General features: G+C 37.1%; 1 protein-coding gene across 3 annotated transcripts; it reads right to left on the bottom strand.

The window, feature by feature from the left end:
* Window positions 1-5,872: 5,872 nt before the first annotated feature.
* Window positions 5,873-13,821, bottom strand: khdrbs1a (KH domain containing, RNA binding, signal transduction associated 1a). Of its 3 annotated transcripts, none has more exons than XR_008186295.1 (11): window positions 13,560-13,821; window positions 12,543-12,664; window positions 12,341-12,457; window positions 12,119-12,265; window positions 11,794-11,924; window positions 11,404-11,641; window positions 10,338-10,411; window positions 10,053-10,111; window positions 9,046-9,214; window positions 6,897-6,982; window positions 5,873-6,032 (listed from the first exon to the last, which is right to left on the bottom strand). XR_008186295.1 is itself a non-coding variant. In XM_052612531.1 (9 exons), the coding sequence occupies exons 1-9, from the start codon at window positions 13,687-13,689 to the stop codon at window positions 9,111-9,113; spliced, it is 1,122 nt and encodes a 373-aa protein (XP_052468491.1). In that variant the 5' UTR covers window positions 13,690-13,821; the 3' UTR covers window positions 8,314-9,110. The 3 variants fall into 3 exon arrangements, 1 of the variants encoding a protein (XP_052468491.1); XR_008186294.1 differs by having other exon boundaries at window positions 6,897-6,949; XM_052612531.1 differs by lacking the exons at window positions 5,873-6,032; window positions 6,897-6,982 and having other exon boundaries at window positions 8,314-9,214.
* Window positions 13,822-15,983: the final 2,162 nt, after the last annotated feature.

The following is a 15,983-nucleotide window of genomic DNA, read 5'->3' as shown; positions in this document are numbered from 1 at the left end:
AGTAACTTTTATTCCGCCTACCATGTCTTGGAGTCACTGTATGCTTCGATGTGTAAGATAAACTACATTGTTTGGCCCTCCAAAAAAAGACACAACTAGAAATTAGTGGTTAAGTTGATTTACAACACTGTTCCAGAATGGCTCAACCCAAATATTCAGATGTGTGCTGCGTTTCCTGAATCAGTAGCCTACAATTTGTCTGCGGCCCAAAGGCTGTTTATATAAAGTTGGGCATTTCCAACTTTGCAAGGACATTTGGGCGCTTCTGACTCACAGCCCGTATGTTTTTTTATATTTAAAGAATTTGCCAATTATGATTCAAACGCAAGGCTTGTTGTTTGTTGTTTCTCCAATTGCAAATGCAGAAATGGTTTTATGTTTATGCAGTGCGTTGCTCAACACAACGTGTAAAAATACAACAGAAGTAATTATAATCAGGAATTATGTCCCCACTGGATGCAACAAATGCCTCATTTGTAATGGGTTTTATTGGGTTTGTCTTGGTGGGACACACAGCATCACAGTATGTTAAGGGGCGTAACATTTCCATCACATGCTTGAGGCATTCAGCCAATCACAATGCACTGGATAGCTGGCCAATCAGAGCACACCTCACTTTTTCAGAATGATTAGCTTTGTAAAAATGGACGTGTTTCAGAAAGGCGGGGCATAGAGGAATAATGTATATTATGTGGAAAATAATGTTTTTTTTAAACCTTAAACCACGTAAACACCTTGCATTACACCAAATAATGTCCTTTTTAACAATGTCATATGACCCCTTTAAAATAAACTTAAATCAATTTTAAAGCAAAAGTAAAGCATAAGTTATGGATAGACCTTTGTATTTTGACATTTATTGAATTTCTCTACATGCCACAGCTTGTCCAGTTCAGAGCACATTCACAGCTTTTCAGAGATATCAAATATTTGGAGGTTTGATCAGAAACACTCCCTCTCCTTGGTCTTTAAATATGACTGATATTGACAAGACAGGTCAAATTTAGAACTCTTTGGAAATGTGATAATATATTAGAAGGACTTAAGTGGGACTTTTTTGTGCATTTTTATATGTATAATTAAATGTTCATTATTGCTTCTAAGGTCTTAAGTGTACTACTAATGCCAAACAATTAATGTTAACTAAAATATACTTTAGTGGGACTTAAGTATATATTATATGTACTTTTGGATGTGAACTAAAGTATATTTCATTGTCATATATCTCTGTCAATGAAGTTGAAATTTAGTTTATTAAAAATGTTTAATTAAAAAATCTCTTTATCACCTATTAAAATCAACACAAACACAAAATGGAAAACCCTCAACATTTATTGAAAAAACAATTTTTAAAACAAATGCACAAAAACACTTTTTGATGATGCACAAGAAAAACCTAACACTATATACATTTACAACACTTTAACTCACTTATTACAGTATGGAGAACAATGCAAAATCACTTACATACATACAAAAGTACCTATTCTCGCCATCATAGAAAACATCATTCTGTATGATGCATAAGCCTGTTTCCTCACTGGGGACCTAAAAATTTCCACAAGGACCAAATTTACTGGTATTACTATCCTTGTGGGATCATTTGGTCCATGACGTAAAGGTTTACTAACACACAAACACTTAATAAAAAAAAAAAAAAAGAGAGACAAATGAGAAACAAATGAGAACTTATCGTAAAATATTACCAAACTGTGTTGTTACTTGTACCCCTGATTTCACAGACAAGGCTGAAGCCTAGCACTGGACTAAAATGTAATTCTGAGCTGTACATACTGATAAAATTTTTTTTAAGTTGGTTTGAATAAAAGCATCCGCTAAATGCATGCATATAAATGTTTCATCTGAAAGAAAATTGCAATGACTGATCTTTAAAAATATCAGTGCTTTTGTTTTGTCTCAAAATGCACAGCAGTATTGTTTTTTAAGACGTTAATGAAAATTACTTAAATGTATACCAAATAATTTACTCGGAACACATGAGATGTATGTTTGCTTACTCCATTTACAGCAAAAAATTGTAAGATTTAGCCTAACTAATCCACAGTAATCCTGGGGTAGTCATGGCCTAATGGATAGTTGGGACTTGTAACCCCAAAGTCAAGGGTTCGGATCCCTGCTCCAGCAGAGGTGTGTGTGCACTTGGATGGATTAAATGCAGAGCATAAATTCAGAGTATGGCACACCATACAGCATAGTATTTTCATGTTATTTATATTACAATGTGTAATTTAGCTTAGACTGGCGTGAGGTGAAACCAAAGCACAAAGCAAGTCTTGTTAACTATAGCTGCTACTTGCATTCAGTTGTAGGCCTGTATTGTAAACAGTATCAGTTAATTTTTGTTACATGTTAATGCTACTTTAATAAAAATAGTTAAGCAATGGTGATGAGTGGTTTTCTAAGCTCTCCATGAAGTACTCTGAGCACTGCACATTTTCTATGTCTCCCTGTATACCTGACGCAACCTCTTCAGGTCTTGAAGTCTTCACTAATGATCTGATGAGCTGAATCAGGTGTTGAGGGAGACATACAAGTACATAATGGCTGCATCCGAAAAAACTGAAAAATGCTGCCTTCGGAGGATGTATTCCAAGGTAGGAAGGCATTAAGGCACGTCCAAATTCAATGTTGGCTTCAGTTCCTGTCTCCTGAGATGCCTTCATCTGTCCTCTAAAAGCAGCTTAGATGTATATTGTCAATCCTTACCTACTTATTTGTATTTTTTATTCTTTTATTATGTGATTTTTGTTCTGTCGCTGTCATTCTGTTGCACCGCGGAGCTTCTATCACGAAAGCAAATTCCTCGTATGTGTAAACCTGGCAATAAAGTTCATTCTGACTCTGATGCATCCCTTTGATATCCCATAATCCTGTGCATTCCATTCAGTGACAGTTAAGACAAAAAATAAAGAGAAAGAGAAAGTAGGCCAAGACAAAAAGCCAAACAGGAAAGAAAATAAACGGTTGGAGCTGCTCTACAGGAAAGTGGATCCCATGAGCCAGATTCAAGGATCACTGATCTAGATGGAGAAAGAAAGACCGAGTTGTGTTTAAAAAGGATTGTTTGATCCAGGTGGCTAGAAATTTTAATTACAAAGAACAGAGAATAAAATATGAACCACCAATAATACACTAGCAATCACCCTGAACTCCCAAGAAACTGCAACCATAAGAGTATTAAATTTTGGCCTTAAAACTGCAGTACTTCAAAAACTAAACATAATATATATATATATATATATATATATATATATATTTTTTTTTTTTTTTCTAAAGATTGTTGTTAGAGCACATATTTCACTTCCTTCTATTGATACACCCATTACATTAATGTGTTCTGCTGTTTTTGAACAGTTTGAGGCTGTCTCGTTCTCTTTTGAGACATCTTGGCTAAAAATGCAACCAATTATCAAAAGTAATCTCTTTTTTGGTCTTTTAATGATTTTGAAAGCGTCATTCATGCTTTTAACTTGACCAGTCTTAACTATTGTAATAGCCTCTATAATGTAAGTATCAATCAGGCCTCTCTCAAACATTTACAGATGGTTCAAAATGCTGCTGCAACAAATTGCACCCATACTTGTACTTCAAACAAGGTTAAAAAGCAAGGAAGGACCTTTGCTTGCACAGGTCCAAAGCTTTGGAATAACTTTCCCCTTTATGTTAAACAGGCAGGGCCTGAATTTCGTTTTTTAAACTGGGGGGGAATTCCCCCCTTACATGGGTCACATGGGGGGGATCTAAAGATTATGGGGGGGAGAATAACTTTTGATGCATCAGTCTAATTTAATCTAATTAAATCTAATTTAATCATGTTCATTTATTAATATCTACAGATTTGTATGCATGAATTGTGCATTTCCAGTTCTCAAATCAGTTAACAAAAAAAAAAAAACTTTATACAAAATACATCATGCTCTTCAAATTGACATTAAGACCTCTGTTTAAACTAGGCCTATGCTATATATTAATGTCTATTTCAGTTCATGTGTTTCAGTTCAGTTCAATTCTTTGCTTTTTTTTTACTTTTGATATTGATATCGTAAATTGATATTAAGAACTCAGTTTAAACTATAAGTATTTATGTCTTTCATACATTTCAGTTCTATTTCAGTCAATTTTTTCCATTTCTTTTTTTCATGTGACTTATTCTAAGTTTCTCATCTGTCTCCTCATCTTCATTTCTTTCCATTTGATGATGGCTCTGTTGAAGTCAAACTGCTCAAGGGAAGGTCCAAGCTCTGAAATTATCATTAGATTTGTGAGACTTGTATTATTCAGTGAATTTCTGAATTTAGTTTTGATCCTGTTTTGTGTGCTGAATCCACGTTCACACGACACACTCGCTACTGGTATGACCATGGCTGTCTTAATGAGTTTCTCCATTTCAGTGAAAACTTTTTTCTTCGGATCGTGATCTGCATCATCCGAACTTGTCTTTCGCTTCAGCCAACGGTCCATATTTAAACTACTACGCTAACCAAACAATTCATTGTCTGTGGCCGTGTTTGTGCGCGCGGGAAATATGCTTCGCATAATGAATAGAAAACAAGGGGAAACGCGCAGTCACATGCTCAAACAAGTGGAAAGCTCGGGCGCGCGCGCCGCAGTCTCATTTCCACAAGCGCTTGCACTCTCGTGGCGTCTGTCGTTGCCATGCAACCAACTGCGCTCTCCATGATGACAAGAAGGATCAGCAAAATATTAATTGATTTCTAGCCCTTGCGTTAACTTTATTACTAGATATATTTATAGATATATTTATGGAGATGAAAAATAATAAAGGCGCCCTGTACAGCTATGATCAGCTGTTCGGCCGAGCATTCAATGTTGTGACGCTGTAAGCTGATCAGTTGGTTCGTTGCTCCCGCACTCTATCACTCGCACACTATAAAGAGCAAAATGTTTTTTAATGTTTCAGTTTCGTTATTACAACGACAATTTGGAAGCGAATAATTTCTTCACAAACAGCTCATTTTGACTCAAAATGTTAGAATGCTGCACCTACACTTGATAGTGTGAGTAAGATCAGCCGCTGCTTTGATCATCAGCGCAACGCAGACCGCTACATTGACAGCGTGAAACATGATCTGTCTACAGCAGCCAGGGCTCCGCCGTTTACTGTCTATGAGCTCAGCGCTGAGACAGAAAATGCCGGTCCATCGCTGATTGAGGAATTATATTCGAAAATAAAAGACAATTTGACATTTTTTCTCGCATCTGTGAATTTATTTTTTAATCATTTGCTCTGAGATGAAGCTAATATATTTGTGCGGGAATTTCTCGCACTATAAAAGCTAACCTTGCGGGAATGGTTTAAATTATGCGCAATCCCCGCATTCCCGCACCGAAATTCAAGCCCTGAACAGGCCCTTGATGTTTTTAAATCCAGAATTAAAAACATTTTTTATACACACACAAACTGGCATTTAGCGGTTTTATGTATTCTGTTAACACCAGTTACTTTTTGCTCTGTGTAAAATTACTTCAAGTATGCTTGTACAGAACTTTGGTGAACAATTGTTTAATAATAAAAAAAAAAAAAACTTTAATTTGTGTTGATGCTTTCTCAAGCCAACTTCAAAGTTCATCTTGATGACGTTGAGTTGATTTTGATCAGCCTAATGTTGCAACAACAAAAACAGTTCACCACAACAACATTTGGTAAAACTTTTCCCAATAGCTTATTTCCCCCTACATGATCAGCACGAACATTTTTGTAACAAACTACTGACTTAGAAAATAAATAAAACTCTAAATTTAAGCTAAAACATACTCTGAATAAAACTGCAAGAGAGAATCTTCAATTATGCAATACCACCTCATTCTGAAACACAATCAGCAATACAACTTCAGTAAAACAGTATAAAATCATTTATTGGGATCCAAAAAATGCATGTATAAAAAACAAGTAACAAAAACATGACTTAAAAGACTAAAATCTTCACTAAAGTCACACGTATTAAAATGCACTGTCATTTTCCTCTTCAGTACTCAATGACACCAAGAGCCTGCAACACAGAGAGAATGCATTAAAACGTTACTGTTTATTAGACAAAATCCTTTTTAAATCTGACCTTGCACAGAAGCAGAACACCGTATCACAACCGACTGAGACCTTGAAAGGATTCAAAGACTTTGTCTTTCCCCGCTCAAAGACTAATGAGGTGTGCAAGCATGCATGACTATTAACTACATTTTTTTTCAGAGAAACCACCGACATGCCCACGGGATTTGGTACTACACAAGATAAAATAGACTTATAAACACAATGTTAAAACTGCAAAGTTGAAGGATATCCACTGTAATCATTCCAGTACTCTTTGGTCCAATAAATGTAAACTTTCACATGACCCTTCCAGTAATGCAATAAGACCAGACATGAAGAGATGTTTGCAAGCTACAGTGTTCAGACACATTTTTGATCTGAGCTTATGCACATCCGTTTTGAGTTAACACAGCCGAAATTATCCCGCAAATGCTTCTCACACTCAAAAACTAGTGCACATAAGCTCAAATCAATGATGCCTCCGACTAATCAGTTCCAAAAAGAAATGCAAAACCTGTTCTAAATGAAAGAAAACATGCAGACAAAAAAAAAAAAAAAAGAAAAAAAAAAAAACACGAATCCACCATTTCTTGATAATTTTGCAGAGATTTAGAAACAATTTTATAAAGGCCAGCTATTTGACCATGAAAACTGAATTATGTAAAGGTAAAAATGAATTTAAATCACTCTTAGATTGAATTACTAAATTCAATAATCACAGATTCTATTAAACCAAGATGCTACTTACAATTCTTACTCATGTACTTTAAACTATTGTATGTCTGTGGTCATTAAATGTACACACACACACACACACACTTTTCACCTGTAGCAGCTGCTGGTAAAGCCAGTCTGGAAAGAACCTCTTGGCATCAGTCACTGAGCAACACAAAAGATGAGTTAGTACAAGACCTAAAAAAAAAAAAAAATCAACTCCACAGAGAAGTCCAACTCTACACATATCTCATTACATACTTGTTAGATTTGAGGACATTTTTTGTCTATTTTGTACAGCTACAAGAACACTTTTTAAGAACAATGTAATTTTGACTAAAAACTACAATCTATTTGGTTTTTAAAACAAGAGTTGCATATAACAAATACTATATAATACTAAGTTTTAGAAAATTAATGTTTAATGTGTTAGCCAAGTTTAGGAATATTGTCTTTTGAATTTGCAAACGGAATTTGAATTTGTAATGATTGTGTAGAAATGAGTAAATGAACATTTGTGCTAAGAGAGAAATTTAAGGTTGATATTACCTTTTTGAAGCTTGCGTTACACTTTACGCCTTCTTTCCCAATTTTGTGGTTTATTAAGCCAGCGAATGCAACATTTGAATCATCTTCACGGTCAAAACTCTCACCCTGGGCTACAAAAGTCTTTGTGTTGAGTGATCTGGTTGAATACATCATGGAGTTTCTTTTGCTTGTTTTTTTTTTTTTGTCACGCAAAATTACCAGATATTACCAGAGCACCAAATATCGAATTTGTTTTGTGCATGTATACTTTACCTTTTAAAAATGGGGATCTATTTGCACTTTTAGAGGTGACTCTGCAGGTCTTACCTCAAGATCCTTCTCAATAGAAGACAGATATGTAGAGTCTCTGTGACATCAGAGGGATTTAGTGACTCTGATGCAAAGTTGCAACAGGGTTATCGCTTTTAAAACAGGTATAAACACATGAAAAAGTTCCAGGATTTTCTTAGTATTGTGTATAAATCATTGTTAGTGTTGAATAGATTACTATTTTTTGTTAAACAGGTCATATCAAATAAAATCCACTTCTTTTTGCACCAAAACAGTTTAGTTTACACTAATAATTTTAGTTTTTAGTCTTAAATGTTATCACATGTCACATTATGAACACTCAAAAGCTTAAAGAAAAGCTGATTTTAAAGATATGACCCCTTTAAAACGATTAAATTATATAATTGAGATAAGATTGTTAGGGGACCAAGGTAAAATTTTGGAAATGTTTGTATTTTGAGGTCAATTGTTTCTGTACAAGACATAAATATGCACGTTTTTCACGATCTACTTAATACAAATAATTGCAGACTAATTTAATCAACGGTTTATACACAATATTTTTTGAACAGCATTAAGTGAGTAAAACAAGTTTTCCATCTAAATGTTGTGATGTTATAAATTGCATGCAGAATTTTGACAGTTTTACAGTTTGCAACAATTTTATATGGGATGAATATTAGCACTTTAATAAAAGTCAAATACAAAGGTTTTGAAGGCTGTAAAAGAAAACTAAGCTTTATTGACAAACTGATAGGGACACATTTTGGACATATTTAGTTCCCTAGTTAGGAAATGCACACAAGCTTGCTAATATTTCGGAAACTGCAAACTTCTAAACACCAAAAGAACAATTTTTTATTAGTTGAGTATTGTACGTACAAATATTTGAGAAGGTTGTACTTTTATCTGACTACAAGTAAATCTAAACTACAAACTTGGCGATATTTGTTTTGCTCATTTAACAAAACGAATCAGCAGATGCGAAGTTTGAATGTTTTCACGAAAATTTCAAACCGTAAATACTCAAACCAACTGGAATTTATTCTTTGAAGAATAATTAACATGTTTTTTTTTTTACTAGAACTAATATTTTTGTGCATTCCTCAAAGATTTTTTTTTTGTGCATTACAAAAGCGTGTTTGGAATAAATCTACGTGACATTAACAGGCAGGTTTTTTTTTTACCCCCCTCCCCCAATTTTACACATAGCCATCAGCTTATCTAGCATTCAGGTATCTTTTTCCAGAGAAGAAACACTTATGCATTAAAGGAAATTAACAAAAACAAATTTATATAACAGAAAAGCGAATAAGCACAGTATGTAATCTCAAATTTAAAATGCCTCACGTCAAACTTATGGTCATTGTATTAAAGAGTAGATTCAGAATATTAAAAAGGAGTGTTAACCAAAACAATACAAAAAAAACAACTAAAATTACTTTAGGTGGTTACAAGAGGTTACGAGGGGAGGAAGTCGCCAGACAACCGTCGTGACGGACAGCTCTCAGTATCTGCCGTATGGATGTTCCCGATATGATTTGCCCGGCCGGGCAGCTGGAGCCTTTCCACCGGTGCCACCCCAAGCGCCGCCAGCCCATTCATCTCCAGCTAGAAACAAACACACACCCTTAACATGGAAAAACTGATTCAAGCAGAACTTGGAACATCTTAAACTGTGTTCCTGGAATGAGACATGTGTGGGTGCTATAGTTTAAAGGGTCATGAAACACCCCTTCTCATCACAATAAAAAAAAAAACATTCAGTGGGTGCGGTGCACTGCAGAGCACTCTGCATCCAAAACATTACAATTTATGCAACCGCATGTTCATGTTTATTCTGCAGCACTTAGAAAACTAATACAAGTTTTACAATACTTATACAAGCCTTTTGATGGGCCGTGTCATGGAGCTGTAAAAATGGTTACTCACTAAGAGATTGAATTGCGTTTGTGCAAAACTCTTATTACAAAGCAAAATAAAAAGCCTCTCCTCTGATCCATGAACGTTTCTCTCAGATAATGTCACTTTGAAGCGTCTGTCATAGCAAATCAACACATGCTGCTGTGAAGAATTAGGCCAAGCATCTTCTCACAGGATAAGAGCATGCAGTCTCAAATAATTTAATAGACACTGAAGTGTCATCGATGTACAATAGTACATTGTCGCGTCAATTTGAGAAGTTAACATAATGCAGATTTTAAAACTGGAGAGATTAAAAAAAAACTTTAACCAATTTTTTCCAAAAATCTAAAATTACTTGATGCTAATATTGTCTTCTATGATGTGCAATACAAACGGCTCAACTAAAATGTCATAAGTAGTCTGGGGTTTCATGGCCCTTTAAGCATAAAAACATCTAACATTAATGTCTGTAGTATCGACTGGCTCTATTGTCTCAACGATGGGCCAAAAAAAGCCGATTTGTGGATAAATGAGTTTGTCTTACTGTAAGACTCGTAAGTTTCTTGTGCCTCTCCGTGACCGTAATCATAATACTCTGTGTCTCTGTGGAACAAAAAAGTTTTAAAAGGAGTTTTGTAAAGTCAAAATTAAAAATCAATACAAGACTTTGGATGAGAAGGAAAAAGAAGCATGGCTCCTGAGGAACCATTAGCAAGAATGTTAAATTTAGAGGTTACAACTAAAATGTGTGAATAGGGATTCATAGAAATTAATTAGAGAAAGAAGTCTCTACTAATAAGAGAAAGATAAAGCAGAAACCAGCACTCACGGCTGTGGAGCAGGCTGACTGTAGTAGCCCTCATATCCTTCATAGGAAGGCTCTGCGTATGATTCTTCATATGCCTGCGAAAATACAGGAGACATGGAGATGCATCACAAGCTAAAAATATTTCTAAAGACTTGGTCTTTTCACTAAAAACGGGAAACTGTTGTTTCCACAGTGACAGCATAAGTCAAACAATGAAAGCACAGTTCTAATGCGGAGCAAAAAAAATTATAAAAAAAGTCATAGAGCTACTAATGTGGTCTGATTTGCTGACAAATTAATATTAGGAGCAGATTCTATTGACTTTTGAATTTAACTGTTTTGTTGGTTACTTATGACCAAACAAGTACGTGTAGTATTACACAAACTAGTATTACAACAATATGGAAATTTTATTATAAAAAACAAAAAAAAAATGCAAGACAGTCTTGTAGTACATTACCATTCAACAGTTTGGGATTGTTCAATTATTATTTTTAAATACTCCTTTACTAAAGTCGAATATTTGACGTAAAAAAAAAAAAAGGCAAAAACTGTAAAACAGGTACTTTGTGAAATATTACAAATAAAAATAATGCAATATATTACTGTTGAGTGCACAATATAGATCACCGATGATTAATGCACATCTAATCAGCGCTAACTACAATCAGGTGTGTGATTTCACACAGAACAGCTGTTACTACACCGATCCGTTGTTAACTAACAAGCTGTGCAAATCCACGTTCATTATCACCATTGATTTGCAAAGCTTGTCCGTGAAAAATCACGCACCTGATAGTAGTTACCACTGATTACATAACCCGCTTTACTGACTAGATGCACATTTATCACGAGCCAATATATATCGTGCACCCGATTACTATGACAAGTTTTCCAAGAGTCTTTGATGAACAGAAAGGTCAAAAGAACATTTATTCGAAGTAGAAATATTTGTAACATTATAAAGGTCTCTGATCACTTTTGATCAATGTAAACTTGAAGACAGAAATCATATCGACTCCATACTTTTGAATGGCAGTGCAGACAAGAGTTGCATTTAACAGTGGTGTTCTGGATAATGATTTACATATTCGCCGTAGGTTTCCGGTTTGGACTGGTGCTGCTGGTGTGAGAGACCGGTTGCTGGTGTCATCCTCTGAGTTTGAGTTGGTGGTCTTGACCGAGTGGCGGCTCCTCCTCTGGCTGATGTTGGTGGTGGAGGACCACCTCTTCCTGCGGGGGCTCCCCTCGCTGAAGCTCCACGCCCTGGACCTCCTCTTGGTCCTCCTCCTCGTGGTCCTCCACGAGGCGGCATACCACGACCCCTTTGAGCACAATATATATGGATTATTACTGCATACTCAACACTTAAGATGGCTAAGCTTACACGAGACAGAATTATTCTATCGACAGATGCATGAAGCTAACACAGAAGCTATATTTAGGGATAGAGGCTATATTTTTTATATCATCTCACCTAGGTCCCATTGGGGGTGGTCCACCGCGGCCTCGGCCGGGAGGCGGGCCTCTGCCAGACATATCCTGAGAACCATTCAGAAACCCTGGATCCATGAATGCATCTGGGTGCATTTCTTCAAGCCCTTCCACCTGACACACCAGAGAAAGGATTAATCAGGCTAACAATTATTAAAGAGTTTACCAGCTATTTTTGTGCACATTCACTGAAAACCGGGAAATTTGGCATCTGCTTTATTAAAATGCAGATCAATTTAAATGAGTGATTGGGGAAAATGAAAAATAGTGACAGGTTAAAGCATCGGTTGTCTTGCATTGATACTTACAGGCATTAGGAACTTCTTGACCTCATCCATGGCATGAGCCATACGCAGGTAACAATCAGGAATTGGAGCGAAAACCTCGATGTGCACATGCAGCTCCATGGCCAAGTGTGCGTACTTCAGGTCTCCACCCTTCCTCAGCTCCTCTTCCTGCAGGTTTCACAATTTCATCTTTAGTAACCTGCTCCTTAAACAGAAAACTAACTGTGCAGCCTGGTTCATTACCTTGGTCTTATCTCTCATGGATCCTTTGCCCAGCACAGAGATCTTCGCCCCGGTGTCCTCCTGCAGACGTTTGATAGTGCTGCCCTGCGGCCCAAGAATCTTTCCCACAAAATTGAACTGCGGAGAAACATTGAGGCATCGGTTAATAAATGTCAAATAACAAATCCTTGCAACATATAGACCAAGTCAGACAACGACTTACCCGAGGGTACTGCTTCACGGGAATGAGCACTCGCTCTTTCACCCTCACGTTCTTGGCGGTGAACAAATCCAGATACGTCTCTGACTCTTTTTTAGGTTCACCTTTCTGGACCCTTTCAATCTCTGAAAGAGAAAACAAGATCAGCTCAGAGCGAATTTTAAATTTTGCTTCACCACAGCAATGTGAAAAAAATTGCAAACTGATTCCTAATGAAAAAATAAATAAATATGTAATCCAATAAATACTAAAGAATAAATTCCATCTTATAAAATCTACAAAACAACCTTTTTGGCTTCAAGAAACAGAAAAGGGCAGTGGGGAAATTAGCGTAAATTACACTTTCTGCAATAAGAGTAATGCCCTAAACCATTATTACGTTATGCATAGTAAACGTAAGTTTGTTTCGTTGGTTCTCGGTGCAAAATAAGCTAGATTTATAATGCACGCTTCTCTTGCATTGTCTGCAACCATCCGAGCAATGCATCATGGGATCGTCTTTCTCCACAAAAGAAATGCAAGCGATGCTGTCCTAAGGGAGTCACATACACATCTTTCAAAAAAAAAAAAAAAAATTCCTTAAACACGCAGTTCTCTGTAAATAGGCCTAAATGCACCACGAATATGCCACAAGTATATCATATTTCCCATTAAAACTGCATGCTCATTTTTAAAAATGTAGCGCCTTCGGCCCAAGAATATATTTATTTTGATAATGATTTTCAACGTGGTTCCAATTTGATCTATATGTATGCGAACCAAGCTTCCCAGCATTACACAAAACGAACATTTTTATATAACGTTTATAAAAATAAAATTTTAATTTAAAAGCGCAACGCGGCCCAACGGCCAAATCCACGGCTTCTGGGCCTAACGTTACAGCACACGCTTCACCGACACACGTGAACATCTACCTATATAAATATGAAAGAAATTAACTTGAAAAGTGGTTCTCAAGTGACTAATTAATACCAGTTTAGTCTGTGTGAATTGTTGAGTTATGAATGAAGGCGCACTGACCTGCAGAGAGGAGTTTCATGGCGTGCGTGAACGAGGAGTCCAGGCTATCTTTCTCCGCCAGTAACTCCGGCAGATATTTACCATCGCCGGTGCTGCTCTTCCTTTTAATGTTGCTGTTATTAGCGTCCATGTTGCTAGCGGTTGATGGGGCTTTTGCAGAGGATTCCAGCGGCTAGTGCAGCAGAATGGCGCAGAAAATGCGTGCCGAAGCTTTTCTACTCGTCTTAACAAAGGAAATGGCGGGCGGCTAATGGTACAGATGGAAATTACGTCACGTGGCGAAACCTATTTCCGTTTCAGCGCTTGGGGGAGGGGCGCCGACTGAGAACACGACTGTGATTGGACTATTCTTGATCAGCGCTGAGAAAAGTAACAGTTGTCAGGCGACAATGATGTAGAAATTACTTTAGGCCCCGTCGGCCTTTACTGAAAAAAGTGTTCTACTTCTATGATCAAAATTGTCAAAGTTATAACTCTAGACTGCCTATTCATAGTTGGTGAAAATGAAAATATTAATATAACTAGAACAAGTGGAAAACTGTGTTCAGTTTTTTTTTTTTTAATACAGTCAGGGGTGGTTCTAGAGTGAATGGAGATCTGGGGCTTAGCCCAGAAAAATCCATGTATGTGACTTTTTTATTTTAATAAATCAGAAAGATTTACCTTGTTTAAAATATACAAAAACAATAAAAACAAAAACAAATTTAAAACATTTTATTTAAAGTATTGAGGAAAATACATTTGCTTTATGCAAACAAAAATTAAGAATTGCAAAACAAATGAAACAGCGCGAAAGCAATGATTTTGCAATACATATTTTCCATGGTCATATCTATTAATTTATTTGCAACGCTGCTTTTATTTTGCGTGTCAGTCTAGTTTGAGCTTGCGAAGCCATTTTTCCTTTGCGCTTCACTTTTCTGCACGTCTCTCTTTGTGGCACTGTTTTGACGTGGGGGCGGAGTCAATGAACGGGGCGTGTACAACATGCCTCCATGGAAATTACGTCATCAGCCCTAGACGCAGCTCACTGATCCAGGTGCTGTCATGATGAGCAGAGATTTCGAGTGGATCGTTTATTTTTATTCAGTAGCATTAAAACATTCATGTTTTCGTTTTATTTACTTTATTAACAAATGTATATGTATTAGCAGCGCTTGCTCAAGTTAAAGAAGTTGTTAACATGAACATCTGCTGTTTATTTCTCTTGATGGGCACACTTTTAATTATTGGGATCGCGAATCATTTGAGCCAGTTCGGGAGTTCGTAGCGGGATCGCGAATCATTTGAGTCAGTTCGGGAGTTCATAGCGGGTTCGCGAATCATTTGAGTCAGTTCGGGAGTTCGTAGCGGGATCGCGAATCATTTGAGTCAGTTCGGGAGCTCGGAGCCATAGACATTAGACAGTAAAAGAAATGGACACAGCGACTCCATTGGAACTCAATTGAGACAAATGAAGCCCAGTTTTAGCGTTTTTTAGCACTTCCGTTTCTGACACGCAGACTCAAACGAAGCTTGACGACGTCAGCAACCTGTCTGCCAGATGTAAATCTTCTAAGTGGCTGTGTGTGCAAACTGCCATCGTTAATCTTGCAGAGACGGCGAGCTTGAGCGGGGAGTTCTTTGGCGTGAGTGAGCAGGAGTAAGTATTCTGATTAATTATTTTGTATAGTATTTTAAAATGTAACGCTAGTACTCCATATTAAGTTAATTGCCTGCGAGCTTCTCCACCTGTCTGTACGGTAATGCGACAGAGAACCGAGTGGTTATGACGCAATCGTTAGCCTATTTTTTACAAAAACTGTTTATACGGGGCCATAATGTAACATAGAAGGTAATGGAGCCCTTTATACATTTTCGTGTATCTTTAGAAATAAATAATGGACAAACAGAGTCTTTAAACGCCTCAGATGTAAAGTTATTCGCTGTCAAAGTGACGCCAAAATGAATGGGAGTCAATGGGAATGCTAACGCAAGTGAAGTTCTGCTAAAAGATGGCAGCCCCCACCCGACTTCAACTTCCGGTCGAGTTCCTTGCCCCTTGCTCGGAGCGGGATCGCGAATCATTTGAGTCAATTTGGGGATCGCGAATCATTTGAGTCAGTTCGGGAGTTCGTAGCGGGATCGCGAATCATTTGAGTCAGTTCGGGAGTTCGTAGCGGGATCGCGAATCACTTGAGTCAGTTTGGGGTCGCAAATCATTTGAAGCAGTTCGGGAGTTCGCAGCGGGATCGCGAATCATTTGAGTCATCTGACTCCAGTTTGGGAGTTGGAGCGGGATCGCGAATCATTTGAGTCAATTTGGGGATCGCGAATCATTTGAGTCAGTTCGGGAGTTCGTAGCGGGATCGCGAATCATTTGAGTCAGTTCGGGAGTTCGTAGCGGGATCGCGAATCACTTGAGTCAGTTTGGGGTCGCAAATC

The sequence above is a fragment of the Carassius gibelio genome, chromosome A13 (assembly GCF_023724105.1).
Source record: "Carassius gibelio isolate Cgi1373 ecotype wild population from Czech Republic chromosome A13, carGib1.2-hapl.c, whole genome shotgun sequence".
Taxonomy (NCBI): domain Eukaryota; kingdom Metazoa; phylum Chordata; class Actinopteri; order Cypriniformes; family Cyprinidae; genus Carassius; species Carassius gibelio.
Note: the sequence above shows the minus strand (reverse complement) of the source record. Positions and strands in the feature narration are given on the sequence as shown.